General features: G+C 40.2%; 1 protein-coding gene and 1 pseudogene across 2 annotated transcripts; one reads left to right on the top strand and one right to left on the bottom strand.

Moving 5' to 3' along the window:
* Positions 1 to 9,529: 9,529 nt before the first annotated feature.
* On the top strand, positions 9,530 to 10,459 carry LOC309872949 (olfactory receptor 10V1; the record flags this gene model as incomplete). Its single annotated transcript, XM_082747919.1, has 1 exon — positions 9,530 to 10,459. The coding sequence occupies one exon, from the start codon at positions 9,530 to 9,532 to the stop codon at positions 10,457 to 10,459; it is 930 nt and encodes a 309-aa protein (XP_082604045.1).
* Positions 10,460 to 18,209: 7,750 nt separating this feature from the next.
* LOC309873000 (large ribosomal subunit protein uL6 pseudogene) lies at positions 18,210 to 18,919 on the bottom strand (annotated as a pseudogene). Its single transcript has one exon. The product of its transcript is annotated as a large ribosomal subunit protein uL6 pseudogene (transcript).
* Positions 18,920 to 19,452: the final 533 nt, after the last annotated feature.

Raw genomic sequence — 19,452 nt, 5'->3', positions numbered from 1 at the left:
ATCCTAGGGTCCTAGGATCAAGCCCTGTTTAGGGCTCCCTGCTGAGTAAGGAGTCTGCCTCTGCTCCTGCCTCTGCCTAGGCTCGCTCTCTCTGTCTCTCTCAATTAAATAAAATCTTTAGAAAAATAAAATAAAAAACAAATACTAACTTTTATTGGATGTCGAGTGTTATGCTAAGCACTTTCTGCCAATTAACTCATTTACTTCTCATAATAAACTTATGAGGTAGGTGCTATTATTTCTCTCTCTCTCTCTCTCTCTTTTTTTTTTTAAGACAGGTGCTATTATTGACCTTATTTTACAGATGAAGAAATCAAAGTAGATTTCAACCCCAGCCAAAAGGCTGAAGATTGCATACGCGTAATCCCTGTTCCATGTGACTTGTCAGGAGTGTGTCCCCACATTTGTCACCTTTGTGGTGAAGCATTAAACCTGTGGACTTGCAGCAGAATAAGGATTTGCTGTATTCCATCTCTAGGAGACCGTGCATCACCTGTTAGTTGGGAATCTTAAAAAAAAAAAAAAAAAAATCAGGTACTTACTAGTCCCAATGCTGGGAGTTAATTCCGAAGAAGCAAGCCAAAGGAAGAAGGAATTATTCACATAAAGCTATTTCTACAAATATAGTTCCTGTATCTAGAAGAAAGAAGCAAATCACACAACTCACAAGGAACTAAAATGTCCAACAGTTAAAGAGTAATTAAATGTTATGGCGTATGAATTCAGTGGTTTAGAAGGCTTTTGCAAAGAAAAAAGTAGAGAAGACAGTATTGGAAAAAAAACAGGAAGTATAAATGGAGGACGGTCGGTCAGTTTAAGTATGAACAAACAAGGCCAAGTACCCTTCCCACCACGATCATAGGGCTGTGAAGTTTTATAACTGGACCAATGTCCTGAGAGACCATAAACAGTTTTAAACATCTATTGACAGAAATGAGTATGTTTGCATGTGTTTTTGCAAATTTTTTTAAAGATTTATTTATGTATTTGACAGACATCACAAGTAGGCAGAGAGGCAGGCAGAGAGAGAGAGAGAGGAGGAAGCAGGCTCCATGCTGAGCAGAGAGCCCAATGCGGGGCTCGATCCCAGGACCCTGAGACCATGACCTGAGCTGAAGGCAGAGGCTTAACCCACTGAGTCACCCAGGCGCCTCGCAAATTGAGGGGGCTCAATCCAGGACCCTGAAGTCATGACCTGAACCGAAGGCAGATGCTCAATCATCTGAGCCACCCAGGCGCCCCTAAAGTATTTTTTAAATAAAAATGAGGGAACCCATCACCAGAGAGTCCTTTTCTAAACAAATGCCAAAACCTACCTCAGGCTGGTTCAGAATCACTGGGAGTGTAAGTTAGCAGAGGGCTCTTTAAACATTATTTCCTTCAGAGCTTGGCAACATTCCATATCATTTGGGGGCCAGGGAGGCTGAGCTGCCAGTCTCCTAAAACTTCTCCCGAGGGATGCCAGAGCCTGAGGTTAACCACGTCCTGTCTCTCCTTCACAAGACCCCTCACTGAGCCCATGTACCTGACATTATTTATTGAGCACCTACTGTGTCCTCTGACCCTGATGTGGAAAGTGGGGGTGGAGCCATGAACAGGAGAGAAAAAGCCTTCCACGTGGTGAAGCTTACATCCTCACAAGAAAGAACAGACAGGAAATAAGAAAATGTGTGTGTGTGTGTGTGTGTGTGTGTATACACAGGTATATAATATATAATTGTAGGTAATGATAAGTGCATATGGAAGATATAGCAGAGTCATGGGGTGGGGTGGGCAATTTCCTCGAGGAAGACCCCTCTGGGAAAATGACTTGAATGGAGGCCGAAAGTATAAACAGAAAGAACAGGTGCAAGGTGACTATATTCTAGAAATCTGCTGTACAACTTGCCTATACCTAACAAGCCTATTTTGTACATAGATAAAGGGGATTTAAGGTACAAACTTCCAGTTATAAAATCATTAAGTCACAGGGATTAAAGTACAGCCTAAGGATTGTCGTCAGTAACACTGTAACAATATTGTATGGTGACAAATGGTAATTGCACTTGCGGTGAGCCTTTTGTAATGTGTATAATTGTCGAATGACTATGTGGCACACCTGAAACTAATATAATATGATATCAACTTCAATAGAAAACTTTTTAAAATCAAAACAGGTGAACCAAGGGGAAGGGATGGAAAAATAAAATAAGATACAAACAGAGAGGGGAGAACCATAACAGACTCTTAACTATATGAAAAACTGAGGGTTGCAGGAGGGGGTGGTTGGAGGATGGGGTAACTGGGTGTTGGGCCTTAAGGAGGGCTCTTCATGTAATGAACACTGGCTGTTATATGCAACTGATGAACCACTAAATTCTATCCCTGAAACTGATAATACATAGGATGCTAATTAACATGAATTAAAATTTAAAAATTTATGAATAATAAAATAAAATGACAAAAATATTCTAAAAGGTGCATTTCATATTAAGTATTCTTATCTCAATAAAAAGTAAAATAATATAATTTTTACAAGGTTCCTGAATGTGTAAAAATAAACAGAAGGGGGAAAGTATTCAGGGAGAAGTATTAGTACGTGCAAGGGTCCTGAGGCAGTGAATATTTGACTGGTTTAGTGAAGCACAGAAACAACGATGTGGGTGGATGGATGCAAAGGGGTCAGCGATGGGGAAAAAGGGAGGAGGAAGCCAGAGGAAGGTAGCTGAAATCATGCAGAAATATGAGGGCCACAGTAAGAAGTCTGGATTCCATTGTAAGTGTTACAGAAAACCGCTAGAGGTTTTTAAGGAGAGGGATATGCTAGCCCTTGTATTGCAACTAGGTCACTCAACTATGATGCAGAGAACATACTAGAAAGGAAGAGAAGTCAGAAAGATGGTCAGTAAGCTCAGATGCCATGAGATGACCGGTGGTCCCAGAATCAAACTCACCCATTTCCTTCTGCCCTTCCTGCTCCCCCTCAAATATCAATTTTATAGAGATCTTGCTAGATGTGAGACAAAGATGCATAGTTCTCCTCTCCAACAGGTTACTGTATCTAACTGGCTTTATTTAAAAAAAAAAAAAAGTAGTTTGGATATTTCCTATTGCCCTCTGCATTTCCCAGGTTGTCAAAGGAAATTTGACCTCTAAAAGGTATTAATAGAGATGACAGTTATTGGATACTTACTATGGGCACATTCTCTGCTAAGCATGTCATGTGCCTTATTACTTATGATTACCTCTATTTTACAGATGATGAAACTGGGGCTTTCAGAGTAAATAATGGGACCAAAATTAGGTATCTTAAAACAGAGAAACCTAGAAATAGAATCTAATTTGAAGGACTTCAAAGCCACCCTCTAGACTACATGCTTGCAAAGAATACACTGGTATTCTTTTTTTTTTTTTTTCAGCATAACAGTATTCATTATTTTTGCACCACACCCAGTGCTCCATGCAATCCGTGCCCTCTCTAATACCCATACACTGGTATTCTAAGTGTGATATGGGTATCAGCAAAATCAGTATCAGCTGGGAGCTTGGTACTAGTGCAGAATCTCAGGTCCCACCCCAGATCCCTTAACAGACAGAAGTTTTAAATTAAAATTTCTTACATTTTCTAAGTGTAAAATCGTATCATCTGAGACCAATTATTTCATTTTCTTGTCTGACTGCATTATTTAGAACCTCCAAAAAGTGTTGATTAATCACGATGATGGCAAGCGTCCTGTCTAGCACCTGGTATTTTGTGAATGTGGTTTAATTATTCTACCATTTTAATGATGCCTGCTGTGAGATCTTAATAGAGTCGTTTTTACATGAAGTTAGGCTCCACAGGAGTCAGCAAGTTTTCTCTGTGAAGTCCCAGAAAGCATGTGTTTTAGGCTCTGTGGTCCGTACAGCCTCTGTCACAGCTGCTCATCTTTGCTGCAGTCGTAGACAACGGGAATGAATAAGCACAGCTGTATTCCAATAAAACATTCTTTACAAAAAACAAACAGCCCAGGGGTGCCTGGGTGGCTCAGTGGGTTGAAGCCTCTGCCTTCAGCTCAGGTCATGATCCCAGAGTCCTGGGATCGAGCCCCGCATCGGGCTCTCTGCTCCGCGGAAAGCCTGTTTCCTCCTCTCTCTCTGCCTGCCTCCCTGCATACTTGTGATCTCTGTCTGTCAAATAAATACATAAAAATTAAAAAAAAAATTTTTTAAACAGCCCAGAGATGTGACATGTACCCGCAGTTTGCTGATTCCTGCTTTAGGGACAGCATAGGTTTGAATTTTGGTGCCATCACTTGCTAGTTACATCCCCTAGGGTGAGCTACTTGACATGTTGGTCCTCAGTTTCCTTCTCTGAAAGATGAGAATAATAGTAGCACCTCCTTCACAATGTAATTATGCAGATTAAGTGATACATGTGACATACTTAGAAGAGATGGTAACACTTAGATGACCTCTAAAATCCCTTTTCAAAGTTTTATTGTGTAAAATAAATAAATAAATAAATAACATCCCTTTTCATTCCGTAATTTTGTGTATGACCTTTCTAAAAAGAAAAAGCTCTAGACGGTCCTTCATTTCTCCAGGGAACACTAAAAGAAAACCATGTCTTTGGATGATATTGAATGAAGCATCAGTCTTCATTAATCTCAACAAATATTACTGAGAGACTACGGTCAGGATTTAGACAGTTCAATACAGAACACCCAAGTAGATAGTGAGTGAAGAGTGTCATGTTGGATGTGTGGAACAGAAGACACTTATTAGTGATCTAACAGAAATGTCAAATAGTGAATATACAAGTCTGAAGTTCAAGGACAAGTTTAGCTGGAAATAACGCATTTGAGAATTATCAGCCTGTTGCTGATAATTCAGCCAAACAACTAAATTGAATCATCTGGAGGAAAAAAATGTAAAAAGAAAAGAGGACCTAGGAGCGAGACCCAGCTTGAGTGGAAGTTAGGGGAAAAGAAGAAACCAGCAAAGTAGACCAAGAAGGAATATCAGAAATATAAAGTAAAATTAGGAGGAATTAATTTTCCAGAAGTAAAGATAGCAAGAGATATTGCAGAGTATGTCCTCCCTGCTAAAAAAGAAAAAAAGAAGGAGGAGGAGAAAGGTGAGGAGAAGGAGACAGAGAAAAAGAACGCTGCATGTAGGAATTAACTTTTTAAAAAACATGATTTCAAGGTGAGTCAAGTGAAAATAATAATTTTTTCTTTCCCCCAACTCACCACATCACTGAATTTACCAACAAGTTACTGAAAGACAATCCCCAGGGAAGATGTACCAATGGGATAATCCTGATGCAATTTTAATTCTTAAGAAACACTGTATTTAATCTTGTCGCTTTATGCTTCCCAGGCGGACCTCTGTCATCTCAGGAGACCAAGAATGTCCCTTTAGCCAGATTAGTTACGAATGTCCTTATTTGATGATAATTTCGAGTCTGAATGTCAGGGGAACTTCAAAGATAGGTTTTAGGCTACGGGGATGTAGTAGTAAAGCCTGGATGTTACCTTATACAAAGAAGAAAAAGGCAGGATGGAACATGCCTTCTTCAAGCTAAGAGTTGATTAGATAGGAATCGGTTGAGTTTGAGACGCGTTTTCACATAGTGCCCTGCATCAACGAGATATGTGAAATCTAGAAGTAGTGAGCATCCCTGCCCAGGGATCTTCTGAGGACAAAAGGACCTAGGGGCAGACTCCAGGGTACTCAGTGTTCAGCAAAGGATCCAAGTATATCTGCAAATACCTGCAGTCCACACAAGCCCAGTATAAGGTAAGAATTTCCACCCAGACTCCAGATTTGAGATTAGGAAAATCCCTAGTTTGTCATTAGGTCAAGCTTTATGGTAGGCACTGGCCAGGGAAGAGAAACTACGGATGGACGTTTCACAGACAGAGTCAAAGTTCAGTTCCTACTCAGAACTAATGTTTTATACCAGATGGTTTAAGGGGAACTCAAGAGCTCATGCCGCAAAATTCATGCTCTTCAGATTGGTGAATGGCAAGAAGGAGGTTTGGGCCAAAATGGTTGAGGAATCATACTCTCCAGCAGATTAAGAGTTCATTGCTAAGTAGCACTGAAACATACAGATGTCAGTACTTCGAAGGCTTTCCCTAGTTTAAAAAAATCCATCATTCCAAACATCAAACTTACAGAAGCTAAAAAACTAGGAAACATCTATTACAAAAGGAATGACTAGAAGCTTCCTTCACATCAAGAATCTCCCTTATATGTTCAAAAATAATTCTAATTACATGCAATTTTTCAAAAAACACTATTGCAAAAAAGAGCGATATGCCTGTACTCCCCGGGCATGCTGTCCTTTACCATAAGGTACTTAACTGAATTTAACATAAGGTACTTAAATGAATTTGACTTTTACTATTTTTATTGCTCTCAATTTTCAGCTCTTTGAACATTGGCTTCTCTCATTCTGTACACTTTTCCTTCTTTTCCTAGACACTTGAGATATGTCTTGCATAGAGTAGAGCCTTAACAAATATTTTTAAAGGATTTATTAAAGTGAATATTGTTGATTAAATGGGTAGTTGGTGAGGGGGTAGACAAGAAGGAGCAAAAAGGAAAGTGAGAGATCACAAATTAAGGGACTGAGCATTGACCTTGCAATGAACTGAGAAAGGTTTGTGGCACATCATTTTCCAATGAAATAGTTTTGTTAATAAGGATCAATTAGAATTTTAAAAGTTTTAAAAAAAGGAACTAAAAAGGCTTTCTCTCTAGGACACTTACCATTCAGCTTCACAGATAGTGCATTGCTCAGTGATGGTACAGTTTATTTGAATGGTAGAAGCTTACACTTGCTTCTAAACTGACATAGAAATTAAATTCTACCTTGCCATTTAACAGCTGGGAAAATCAGTCAAACCCAGAAGCCTGAATTTCTCCATCTGAAAAAATATAGACAACAAAGGTCCCTGTTGAATATTGTCTTCTGACCTGTTGAAAAAGACCACTGAGGTGAAATGATGCCTTTAAAATGATTAGCACAGCGTATCAGGGCCCAATAAATGTCACCCACTGGTATTCAGAAGGAGAATAACTTTTTGTCGCATGCCTGAATATCTCATTTGACATATTCAAAATATGTTTGTGAAATTGCCTGTATGCTACCATTAGTGGTTTCAGAAACAAATTCCATATGACTCAATGTGTTAGCAATAAATCGATATCACATTGGGCTCCTTCTTACCAGATGCTACTGCCAGGAAATTCTCACGGAAGTCTCTTCCAGAAAGTAAGGATCTCGTCAGACATCTAATCTCTTCAGATATATAGAGGCATCCAAAATTTGAATTTCATTTTATGAATGATATTTATAAATTCATAATTCTTATATGAAATTCATATATATTCAAGCATATAGAAAATGTTATTCAACAATGTCTTGTAAGGATGAATATACCTTTTGTTTGGATACATCTGATGTTGGAACATTTTGTTTGACTAGGTATGAATAGACCTTACAGCTGATATGAGCATCTCCAAAAGCCACAAATACTTGTGCTTCAGACATGACTGTTGTCCTGTGAATGATGGTTATAACATTGTTCTTCTCTGTTTCTCCCACAATCGACACTTCCGAGTTAAGATTTCACCTTCCTCTTCGGGTGAGTCTAACTTTGTGCTATATTCAGTACAATGCCATGTAAGTCAATTAGACCAGATAAACCAAAAACCAAGACATTTCATATAAGCTCTCTTTTAGCTGTAACAACTAACTTATGAAACAGTGGTCATTCTTCATTCTATTTAAAGAAGGATTTCTGCAATACGAGGTGACACAGGAAACTAGAAGTGGAACCAGATGTGACATAAAATCTTTCCCAGAAAACATCAGATAGACCTGCCAGGCATTCTACCCATTCAGCAATTTAAATCATTTTCAGTCTCAAGATAGATAATGAAGGGCACCTGGGTGGCTCGGTGGTTAAGCCTCTGCCTTTGGCTCAGGTCGTGGTCTCAGGGTCCTGGGATCGAGTCCCATGTCGGGCTCTCTGCTCAACAGGGAGCCTGCTTCCCTCTCTCTCTACCTGCCTCTCTGCCTACTTGTGATCTTTATCTGTCAAATGAGTAAATAAAATATTTTTTAAAAGGATAGATAATGAAAGGAATCAATGAATCAATATATTTTATTGACCCTTTAATATGTGCGAGACATTCCAGTAGGTTCTTGTACAGACATAATTTCATTTTCACCTCACAGCAACCTTGTGAAGAAGTGAGGTGCTATTCTGAACAAATGGGGTCTTAGAGAGGGCAAGTGACTTAGCAAATCACAAAACTAGTAAGTAGCAAAGATGGAATTTGAGTACACATCATTTATCCCAACATAGCCTACTTTCTACCATCTTTCCTGGGAGGATTATCTCCCCCAAATTATATGCTTTTTTAATATATGCATTGTCCTAAGATTGTTTAGTAATATAACCAAAGAGTCAGTTTACTGACTTAGTTAAAAGACCACTTTTTAACCACATTTTATCCCCGTGTTATAAGTGCTGTCTACAAATTAAATTAAATCAAATTGAGTAAAACTGACAAGGGAGGAACAAGTGTTTTAAACAGAACAAGAATAAGGAAAAATCTAGCCAACAGTCTTGTCCCTGTGACTCCACAGATGGCATCTCAATCATCTACACATCCTCTACAGTACCTTGTATATTTAAATGATGAATTTAAAAAGGACCACTTGTGAGACCTTGGACAAACCCCACAACCTTTTCAGAAGAGATAGACCTGATCACTTGGCAGTGCTCTGATTCTCTGGGCCTCTATAACCTTCTGTGGGCTGCTAGTCAGCTTGGACGGGAATTACATGAAGGACAAAGAACTCATGGAGCCATGTTCTTCTTTGCATGATGGTAACCAGTCTCAGGAGATGATAAACCACCTTTCCAAAGACTATCTATCCCCTGGGAGTTTTCTCTGAGCCATACTTATCTTAGAAAATGTTGACTACTACTTTGATTTTCTTTGGAACAATAAGGAAGGAGCTGTTCCAAATCAGAGTTGTATATTTGGGGAGTTTGGAAAATTATTTTTCATTGGGTAATAGCCAATCCCTGGTCTAAATCAGTACATCTAAAACTTTTCTACTTAAGTACTAATTAATCAGCATTAGAGACAATTTATATTCCTAAGGACCTCGTGAGCAACCACAAGTAAGGAATTTCATGGAAATATTTTTACCCCCCAAAATTCATGCAGATCTTCCTTTTAGTTATACATCTCCAGTTTCTTTTATATGAAATGATTTTCCAAGAACCTTCAAATACTCACTGCTGAGGATTTCTCAACCTTTGTATTTGAGGGTAGAGTTGGAAAGGTGAGGAGTGCCAAACACATGCATTATAACATTCCATGATCTGCACCAACATGAAAGTGTGTGCACATAATCGCTGAGGTACCTCAGAAAGTGCTCTAACAATGAACAAGGGAGTGCAAATGAATCATATGGCATGAAAGCAGTCTAGAGATGCATGCCAGTTTTCCTTTTCCCAGATCAAATACACTACCCATGGAAGAAATAAATAAAACTTCAAAGATACAGTTCTTCTTTCGTCCATTCTCCACTGACCCTAAGATCCAGATGGGAATTTTTGTGGCCTTCCTGGTGATGTATCTTACCAGCCTCAGTGGAAACACCACTGTTGCGGTCCTTGTCCAGATCAACCACTCCCTCCACATCCCCATGTACTTCTTCCTGGCTAACCTGGCAGTTCTGGAAATCTTCTATACATCTGCTATTGCCCCCCTGGCCTTGGCAAACCTCCTTTCAATGGGCAAAACTCCTGTTTCCATCCCTGGATGTGGGACCCAAATGTTTTTCTTTGTCTTCTTGGGTGGAGCTGATTGTGTCCTGCTTGCAGTCATGGCTTATGACCGGTTCGTGGCAATCTGTTACCCTTTAAGATACACCTGCATCATGAGCTGGCCCTTGTGTGTCGAGCTGATAGTAGGATCCCTGGTGCTAGGGTTCCTGCTTTCACTGCCACTGACTATTTTAATCTTCCATCTCCCATTCTGCAACAACAATGAGATCTACCACTTCTACTGTGACATGCCTGCAGTCATGCGCCTGGCCTGTGCAGACACACACATTCATGAGACTGCCCTGTATATCATCAGCTTCATTGTCCTAAGCATCCCCCTGTCATTAATCTCCATCTCCTATGTCTTCATTGTGGCAGCCATTCTACGGATCCGGTCAGCGGAAGGGCGCCACCGAGCCTTCTCCACCTGCTCCTCTCATATCTTAGTGGTCCTCTTGCAGTATGGCTGCACCAGCTTTATATACTTGTCCCCCAGTTCCAGCTACTCTCCTGAGATGGGCCGAATGGTGTCCGTGGTCTACACCTTCATCACTCCCATTCTAAACCCCTTGATCTACAGTATAAGGAACAAGGAACTGAAAGATGCCCTAAGGAAGGCACTGAGGAAGTTCTAGGTAGGATGATCCCATGACATGTTGAAATTGGATATTAGAGAATGAGTGGGATGCTATTAACAACTATGCTGAGACAATGTGAGCCAGGAATGTCCCCAGAAAATTGAAGCATGGCTCACTATTCTAGGATCACTGGAAGAGATGAATGCTACTGTGTAATGGAAATAAAGCTGTATCATGGAGGGTAGCCTGATGTCCTGGGCATGGATGGACAAGCATCAACACTTATTGGACACCTGCTATCTGCTAGGCACGTCCTGCGAGTTATCTCACTTAGCCCACAGTAAGGACCATTGTCTTCATCTTTTAGAAAAGGAAATAAAAATGACTAAAAAAGATATATCCAGGATGACAGCACAAGTATTTAAAAATCTAGAGGTACCTGGGTGGCTCAATCAGTTAAGCATCTGACTCTTGATTTTGGCTCAGGTCATAGTTTCAGGGTCATGAGACTGAGCCTGCAACATGGAACCTGCTTAAGATTCTCTCTCTCCCTTTCTCTCTGCCCCTCCCCTCCCTCTCTCTCTTCCTTTCTAAAAAATAAAGAATAAATAAATTAAATAAATAATAAATAAATAAATATCTAAATACTAACTTATCTTCACACAATAATATTGTCTGAGGAGGCTCTGAATGGCAAGAGAAAGAGAGAGAGAGGAGGCTTTTCAGTTGGCCAAAGGAAGGGGGACATTTTTCTTTTCTTCTTTTTTTTTTTTTACATATTTTTGTTTTGTTAACCAAAATGAAAACTCATGATTATGTTCATGACGTTTCTTTTTCTTTTTCCTTCTTTTCTTTCCACATCTTTATTTACTTTTATCTTTTTTTCAGTGTTCTAAGTTGCATTGTTTATATGCCACACCCAGTGTTCCATGCAATATGTGCCCTGCTCCATCCCCACCACCATGCCCTCCCATCCCCCCATCGCCCTCCTTCAAAACCCTCCATTTGTTTCTCACAGTCCAGTCTCTCGTGCTTCATCTCCCCTTCCAATTTATCCCAGCTCACTTTTCCTTTCCTTCTCCTAATGTCCTCCATGTTATTCCTTATGCTCCACAAGCAAGTGAAACCATGGAATAATTGACTTTCTCTGCTTGACTTATTTCACTCAACATAATCTCATCCAGTCCCATCCATGTTGATACGAAAGTTGGGTAATTGTCCTTTCTGATGGCTGCATAATATCCCATTGTGTATATGGACCACATCTTCTTTATCCATTCATCTGTTGAAGGGCCTCTTGGCTCTTTCCGCAGCTTGGTGATTGTAGCCATTGCTGCTATGAACATTGGGGCACCTGTGGCCCTTCTTTTCACTACATCTGTATCTTTGGGGAAAATACCCAGTAGTGCAATTGCAATTGCACTACTGGGTATTTAAACTTTAATTTTTAATTTTTTGAGGGATCTCCACACTGTTTTCCAAAGTGACTGCACCAACTTGCATTCCCACCAACAGTGTAAGAGGGTTCCCCTTCCTTCACATCCTCTCCAACACTTGTTTCCTCTCCTGTTGATTTTGGCCATTCTAACTGGTGTAAGGTGATATCTCAATGTGGTTTTGATTTTAATTTCCCTGATGGCTAGTGATGATGGTCTGTTAGTCATCTGTAGGTCTTCTTTGGAGAAGTGTCTGTTCATGTCTTCTGCCTATTTTTTGACATGATTATCTGTTTTTTGGGTGTTGAGTTTGAAGAGTTCTTTATTGATCTTTATTGACCTTTGTTTGTAGGGTCATTTGCTAAAATCTTCTCCCATTCCATGGGTTGCCTATTTGTTTTGTTGACTGTTTCCTTTGCTGTGCAGAAGCCTTTTATCTTGATGAAGTCCCAAAAATTCATTTTCACTTTTTTTTCCTTTGCCTTATCAAAAAAGAGAATTTCAGACCAATATACTTGATGAAAATGGGTGCCAAGTTTCTCAACAAGATCCTAGCTAATAGGATCCCACAGTACATTAAAAAGATTATCCACCACAACCAGGTAGGATTTATCCCTGGGATGCAAATGTTGTTCAACATTCACAAATCAATCAATTTGAGAGAACAAATTAACAAGAGAATAGAGAATAACCACATGGTCCTCTTCATTGATGCAGGAAAATAATTTGACAAAATATAGCATCCATTCCTGATCAAAACTCTCCAAAGTATAGAGATAGAGGGAACATTCCTCAACTTCATAAAATCTATCTATGAAAAACCCACAGTGAATATCATTCTCAATTTGAAGGGTGTCTGAGATCAGGAACATGACAAGGATGTCCACTCTCACCACTAAGAACATAGTACTAGAAGCCCTAATCCTAGTCTAGTACTCAACATAGTACTTAGAAGTCCTAGCAACACCAACCAGACAACAAAAAGAAATACAAGGTATTCAAATTGGCATAAAAGTCAAACTTTTGCTCTTCACAGATGGCATGATACTTTTATATGGGAAACCCAAAAGACTCCACACCCAATCTACTAGAACTCATACAGCCATTCAGTAGTGTAGCAGGATTCAAAATCAGTGTTTGTGACTTTTAAGGAGCACCCTAGCAATAAAAAGGGTAATAGTAATGGAGGAAAATGTTATTTAATTTAACAAGTGAAAATATAGGAAAGGAAGTGTTGAATCTTGACTCCCCAAGAATCCCTTCTACAGCACCTCAGTGTTCCAGACTCTTCTTGAGCTTCCAAGGAGAAAGATCACTCACTTGTAAGACACCACATTCCTTGTTGGATAACTCTGGTTGTCAAAATACCACATACTTGTTTGAGCTAAAATCCATCCACAAGCAACTTCCTCCCACTGATCCTATTTTGGCCCTCTGGATATTTCTTCCCCTTGATAGTTCTTCCAAGTACTAGGAGAGATTTTGTGTCTTCTTTAAGTCTTTAGTCTTCTTTTCTCTAGAGCAAATATTCCATCAGTTTTCTCTCCAAGAGATCATATTTAAATGCTCGCACACCAGTCACCTTCTAAATTTTCCCTAGTCCATATCCTTCTACAAATTTTCAACCAGAAATAAACACAGTGCGGTGGGAATATCTTGTTCTGGGGAACTGTTACTTTTCATGACCTATGAACTACGTTTCTATCAATTCACCTTGATCATTTTAGCCTCTCATAAAATTGGTATCAAATAAAATCCCCATATCATTTCATTTGACTTTCAATTTTGCCTGATCACAATTTATTTTACTAATATGTATGTAGGACATTTTTTTTGAGAGAGAGAGAGCATGCACATGTAAGTAGGGGTAGGGGTGGAAGAGCAGAGGGAGAGAGAGAATCATAAGCAGGCTTCACACCCAGCTCAGCAGTCCAACATGGGGCTCAATCTCACCACCCTGAGATAATGACCTGAGCTGAAATCAAGAGTCAGACACTTAAACAAATGAGCCACCCAGATGCCCCTGTAGGACTTTTCATCTAACACTGATATATTGGGTTTTTTTTAATTGGTTTGGGCCAAGTGATCCAAAATGCCACAGTCATCTTCAGGACTTTATTCACCACTGTTTTATGACATGATCAAAATTACAATCATATTTCATTTCCTTTGTCCAAATCATTAGCCAATATCCAGAACAAAATATAAGTGAACATCTATAGTCCTCCTACATGGGAATTGTTGTCCAGCCAGCTAGAAATATGCTCAGTAAATGCCACTGGTGGTACACTGTCACAATTATGAACACCCTGCTTCCAGTGGATTCATGCCTCTGTGTGGCCCCTTTCCCCCATGGTTATGTGACTTGCTTTGGCCAATGGTACATTAGCAAATATATTGCAAGCAGAAGCTTATACTTACTCTTTTGGTATCTGTCCCCTCTTGCTGCCCAGCGACTGCCACATGAAGTCGGGGCTAGGATAACGCCTAGAGATAGGCTATCAAGAAGGTTCCCTAGACCAACCCCAGCTGATCCAACAGATGATGCAGTCACATTGGTGATTCCAGCAAAAGAACTACCCAGCTGAACTAGCTAAAATGCTGACCTACAGAAACATGGACAAATAAAATGATAGATATTGTAAGTCGTTAAGTTTGAAATGGTATATTTTGCATCAAAAAATAACCAATTCAGGGTGCCTGGATGGCTCAGTGGGTTAAAGCATCTGCCTTCAGCTCAGGTCATGGACACGGGGTCCTGGGATCAAGCCCCACAATGGGCTCTCTGCTCAGCAGGGAGCCTGCTTCCCCCCGCCCCTTTCTTTCTCTCTGCCTGCCTCTCTGCCTGCTTGTGATCTCTGTCTATCAAATAAATAAATAAATCTTAAAAATAAAGTGCGTTTGGCATGATTTATCTTGGGTCACTTCATATGGGCTCTTCTTAGTTAATCACCAGGCTTTCCAAAATGCCTATAAATTATCTGTTCAATCACGTGTTTCCAGAATTTTAATAGGGGCTTGCACTGAGTTGGCTGTTTTATTGTTTTGAAACCCACTGGTAGTTTATAAATTTCTTTTATGTCTTCATCTGAATGGAAAAAATTTCAGTCGTTGTGAGTGCCTTGGGAGTGGAGAATATGCAATTTATCCTTGAATTCCCAGCATCTAGTGCCACAGCTAACATTTATTAGACTCACCTGTAATTTATCAGGAGATAAATTACATCTAGGAAGAGTGTCTTGCTGCTCATAAAAATTGTATGTTCTTTATATAAAGGGATTGTGTTCTACCCTTTTTCTACCATTTGTATACTTCACTGTTCCTTTAGCAGTGGTGGTACTCCATAAATATCTGTGGAATTAAACAGGACTTTCTTTGGAGATAATTTTTTTCTGGTTTTCAGAATTTTTTAATGTTACTGATAAATGTATATTCTTATTAAAAAATTTTTTTTAAGATTTTATTTATTTGACAGAGAGAGATCACAAGTAGGCAGACAGGCAGGCAGAGAGAGAGGAGGAAACAGGCTCCCTGCTGAGCAGAGAGCCCAATGCGGGACTTGATCCCAGGACCCTGAGATCATGACCTGAGCCGAAGGCAGCGGCTTAACCCACTGAGCCACCCAGGCGCCCCTAAAAACTTTTTTGAAACATATATTGCTGCTAGTCATTTATTAATGCCTTACTTGATTCTATATCTGTAAGCCCAATGTTCCCTAAGACTTACAGATAATAAAAAAATACAAATGGGAACTATAAAATATCCATCTGAAGGAAGTGGGCAGCTATTATTACTGCATATTAAAAGATCATATACTTTGATATATTTAACCCAATTTTAGCAAGGGTATTTTTAAACTGCCATCGTTCATCGAAAAATTTTGAGAATTTGTAACTTTTACTTGCTGCAGAGTGGATGTTGTTGATCCTGTTCCTCTTTATTCCAAAAATAAAGAGCCAAAGGGACAGGCATACTCTGCAATAACACCCAGAAGAAAATCCCCAAAAGACTCTCATGTTTATTTCATCCTTTTACAGTATAGCAGTGTCTAGAAGGAGAGGAAAGAGGATAGTGAAGAAAAGGTGAGGGGCACCTGGGTGGCTCAGTCAGTTAAGTGTCTGCCTTCACTTCAGGTCATGATCCCGGGATCCTGGGATGGAGATCCCAACTGGGCTCCCGGCTCAGCGGGGAGCCTGCTTTTCCCTCTCCTTTTGCTCCTCCCCCTGCTTGTGCTCTCTCTTTTTCTCTTTCTCTCTCAGATATATAAAATCTTTAAAAAAAAAAAAAATGGTGAGTCAGAAAGACACTAGAAAAACCAATCCCCATCAGGACATGGGGATAGGGCAGACAGAGGAAAGCAGGATGTCTGAGGAACCTGTGGGGGTATGAAAGATGGGAGGAATTATGGATTACTGCAACAGGCAACGGAGAGTGGACAGGGCATCAGAGATTCTACCATGCTTTTCTGGAAGACGCATCATGGGACTGAGATTCAGAGACATGGAGACATGATTTCTAGGAGCAGTAAGCTGGGAAAGTCACTTTCATCCTTCATGCTCACATCCCAACATCTAGAAAATAAGAAGATTAAAACTGTTAATATCTAAGATATCTGAGAGCATTGTCTTTGATTCATTAATTCTCCTGTGTTCTGTTCACTTCCAAAGCTCAGGCCATTCCTCTTCACCTTGGACAGGCTTCTGTGGTGCTTTACCCCACGGGAATAGATTTTTAGCTGCTTCTCAATTAGCAAGTGAAATGGACAACATGGGCATGACCCAGTGGGTTTGTAGGTACCCTTGTCTTCTCCAAAGTAGGACAGAAAGTCTGAGTGCTGGGGTCTGTGGGCGTCTGACTTGGGAAACACACTCTCCCAAAAATGATTTCATTCTGAGGTGTTTTGAAAGTCAGATGTGGTGTATGACTTTCTCATTATTTGAAAAGAAATGAGTGTTCAATCACAGCACCGGTACTAAAACTAGAATGATACTGAGATTAGCATGGTGCCTGCATAAGGATGATGTGCAAATTCATGAAGCATTCCATATTTTTAAAAACAAAAGCCCAAACTCATAGATGCAGAGAACAAATTCATGGCTGCCAGAGATAGGGGGTGGGGGGTGGGGGCGGGGCAAAAAGGGTGAAGGGGTCAAAAGGTACAAACTTCCAGTTATTAAATAAATGAGTCCTAGGTTATAGGACTTCTCTGGTTAACAATATTGCATTGTACATTTTATAGTCGCTAAGAGAGGAGATCCTAAAAGTTCTCAGCACAAGAAAAAAAAATTGTAACTGTGGTAACAGATATTAATTAGACTTGTTGTGATGATCATTTTGCAATATATACAAATATCAAAACACTATGTCATATACCTGAAACTAATATGATGTTATAGTCAACTATATCTCAATAAAAAATAAATATGCAAAAAAAAAAAAAAAAAGACATGAGCACCATAGCCTTGAGAACAGCAGGTAACTGGCTAAGGGTTCGTGTGTCTGTGTGTGTGTTAATTATAAACTGCAGTCTTGAAACTTTTCCATGTGTTTGATTGGTATGGGACAACTTTCTGGCCTTTAATTTGCCAGTCTGGTTAGACAGACATCCTCATCAGGGTACCAGAGCTTTGCCATTAGAGGTCAGCGTGCAGCTCACAGAGAATTTGGCAACCAGGTGTGCCCACAATCTGTTTCATCCACCATCTGGTGAGTCTTCCTGTGCTTTAGGTCCTTCTTGAGGACCTAAAAATCTACAAACTCCCAGATTCCCTAGCAATTTAGGATGTATTTAGTTTCCACCAATCAGATGCACTCCCCCAAGACATGAATTAAAACTGAATAACCTACAGAAAGAGGTGCGTGAAGTATGAGGCACCTGTTTACTGCTGGGAGTCTAGCAGTTGAGGTGTGGCTCTGAAGCCGAAAATCCCATCAGTGGTGACTCTTTGATTCCCAGACTCTCACGGATGAATGTGGCAGTTCCTCTTGTGATCGGTTCTGTGCTGTCCTCCTAGAGTCCCAGCCTAGCCCTGCTTCTCCATCCTTTCCAGGATTTGAAAAGCACCTAGGGTGGCTCAGTGGGTTAAGCCGCTGCCTTCGGCTCAGGTCATGATCTCAGGGTCCTGGGATCGAGTCCCGCATCGGGCTCTCTGCTCAGCGGGGAGCCTGCTTCCCTCTCTCTCTCTCTCTACCTGCCTCTCCATCTACTTGTGATTCCTCTCTGTCGAATAAAATGAATAAAACCTTTAAAAAAAAAAAAAAAGCACCTATTTCACTGAATACCATCTTTCTTATTTAAAATCAGGAGGATGATTAAAACCTAAGTGATATACCACCATTCTTTTCTATTACATATCTTTTAAATAGATGTGTTTTTTTCAGTATAGCTTTTATTGCATCTTTAAAATATCACAAATAAGTCTGAAAAATCATCCGGCTTCTCGCTGTTTCTGCAGATGGACAACTCAGATCTTATTCATCAGCCTGCTGAACTGTTCCTTTTTCAGAAACATAGATACCATCCAAAAATTTTCTGATATCCTTGTTTTTAACAGTTGTGGCTTGCTGAATCAAAGCAGCTGAGTTCAATACAAGTTCAATGTCATTTCCTTCAAGAATTAACTCATCTTTTTGGGCTTGAGATACAGAACAAGCAACACCTGGCCTCATCCGAACCCTGCAGATATATTTTTCACCCAAGAAATTTCGGATTTCAACAAGAGAACCATTCTCCTGAATAACAACGTTGATGGGGAAGTGAGCATACACAGACCTCATCTTGTATCCGTAGCCCAGTGTAACGCCCTTGATCATGTTCTGCACGTGACTATAGATGGTGCGAACCGTAGCCAGCTCTTTTCTGTTCCCCCACCATTTGTCAACTCGGAGCCTCTTCTTTTTCTTTCCAAGAAGACTGAGTTCTACGGTGATGTGGTTGAAGTCCCTTCGCAGGGTTCCTCTGGGGCCCTTCACGATCACCGTGCGTCCCTTCAGGGTGATGTCGATATTCTCCGGGATGTCGACCGTCTGATTGCTGAGAATGGTCTTCATCCTCGCAGTAGATGCGGCAAAGAGAGAGCCAAATAGATGTATTTTTTATTGAGCTATTCAGCTCAGCAACACTTCATCTAAATAGCCTTTCCTGACCGTCCACCCCACCCCCACACCAGGACAAGTGACCACACCATCCCCCGTGTTACCTCGGTACCTTGTGTATAATTCCATCACAGCATCTGTAGCACCTGCCCTTACTTATCTCCCTCAAGGACACTGTGACCTCTCTGGAGGAAGAAACTATCCCTGTTACCTTGATGCCTAAATATCTCAAAAATACTGAATTAATTTATGAATCATTAATTTACAGCCATGCATTCAGAGTTGGCTCAGTTTTTGCCTCTATTGCAAAGCACTGTGTGACTTTTCTTACCTTCCCCACGATAACATCCCTTTTGAGGGACAGTCTTGCATTGGACATTACTCACATTTCATGCCATTGTATTTTGTCTCCCAAGCCAGATGCTGACCTCATGGATGGCAGACACCATGCCTAATATCTCATGTTTTCAAATATCTCACAAAACTTGCCATACTGAAAAGGTGGATGTCAAAAATTCA

The sequence above is a fragment of the Mustela nivalis genome, assembly GCF_964662115.1.
Source record: "Mustela nivalis genome assembly, chromosome: 9".
Classification (NCBI taxonomy): Eukaryota; Metazoa; Chordata; class Mammalia; order Carnivora; family Mustelidae; genus Mustela; species Mustela nivalis.
This window is presented reverse-complemented; position numbering and strand designations above follow the sequence as displayed.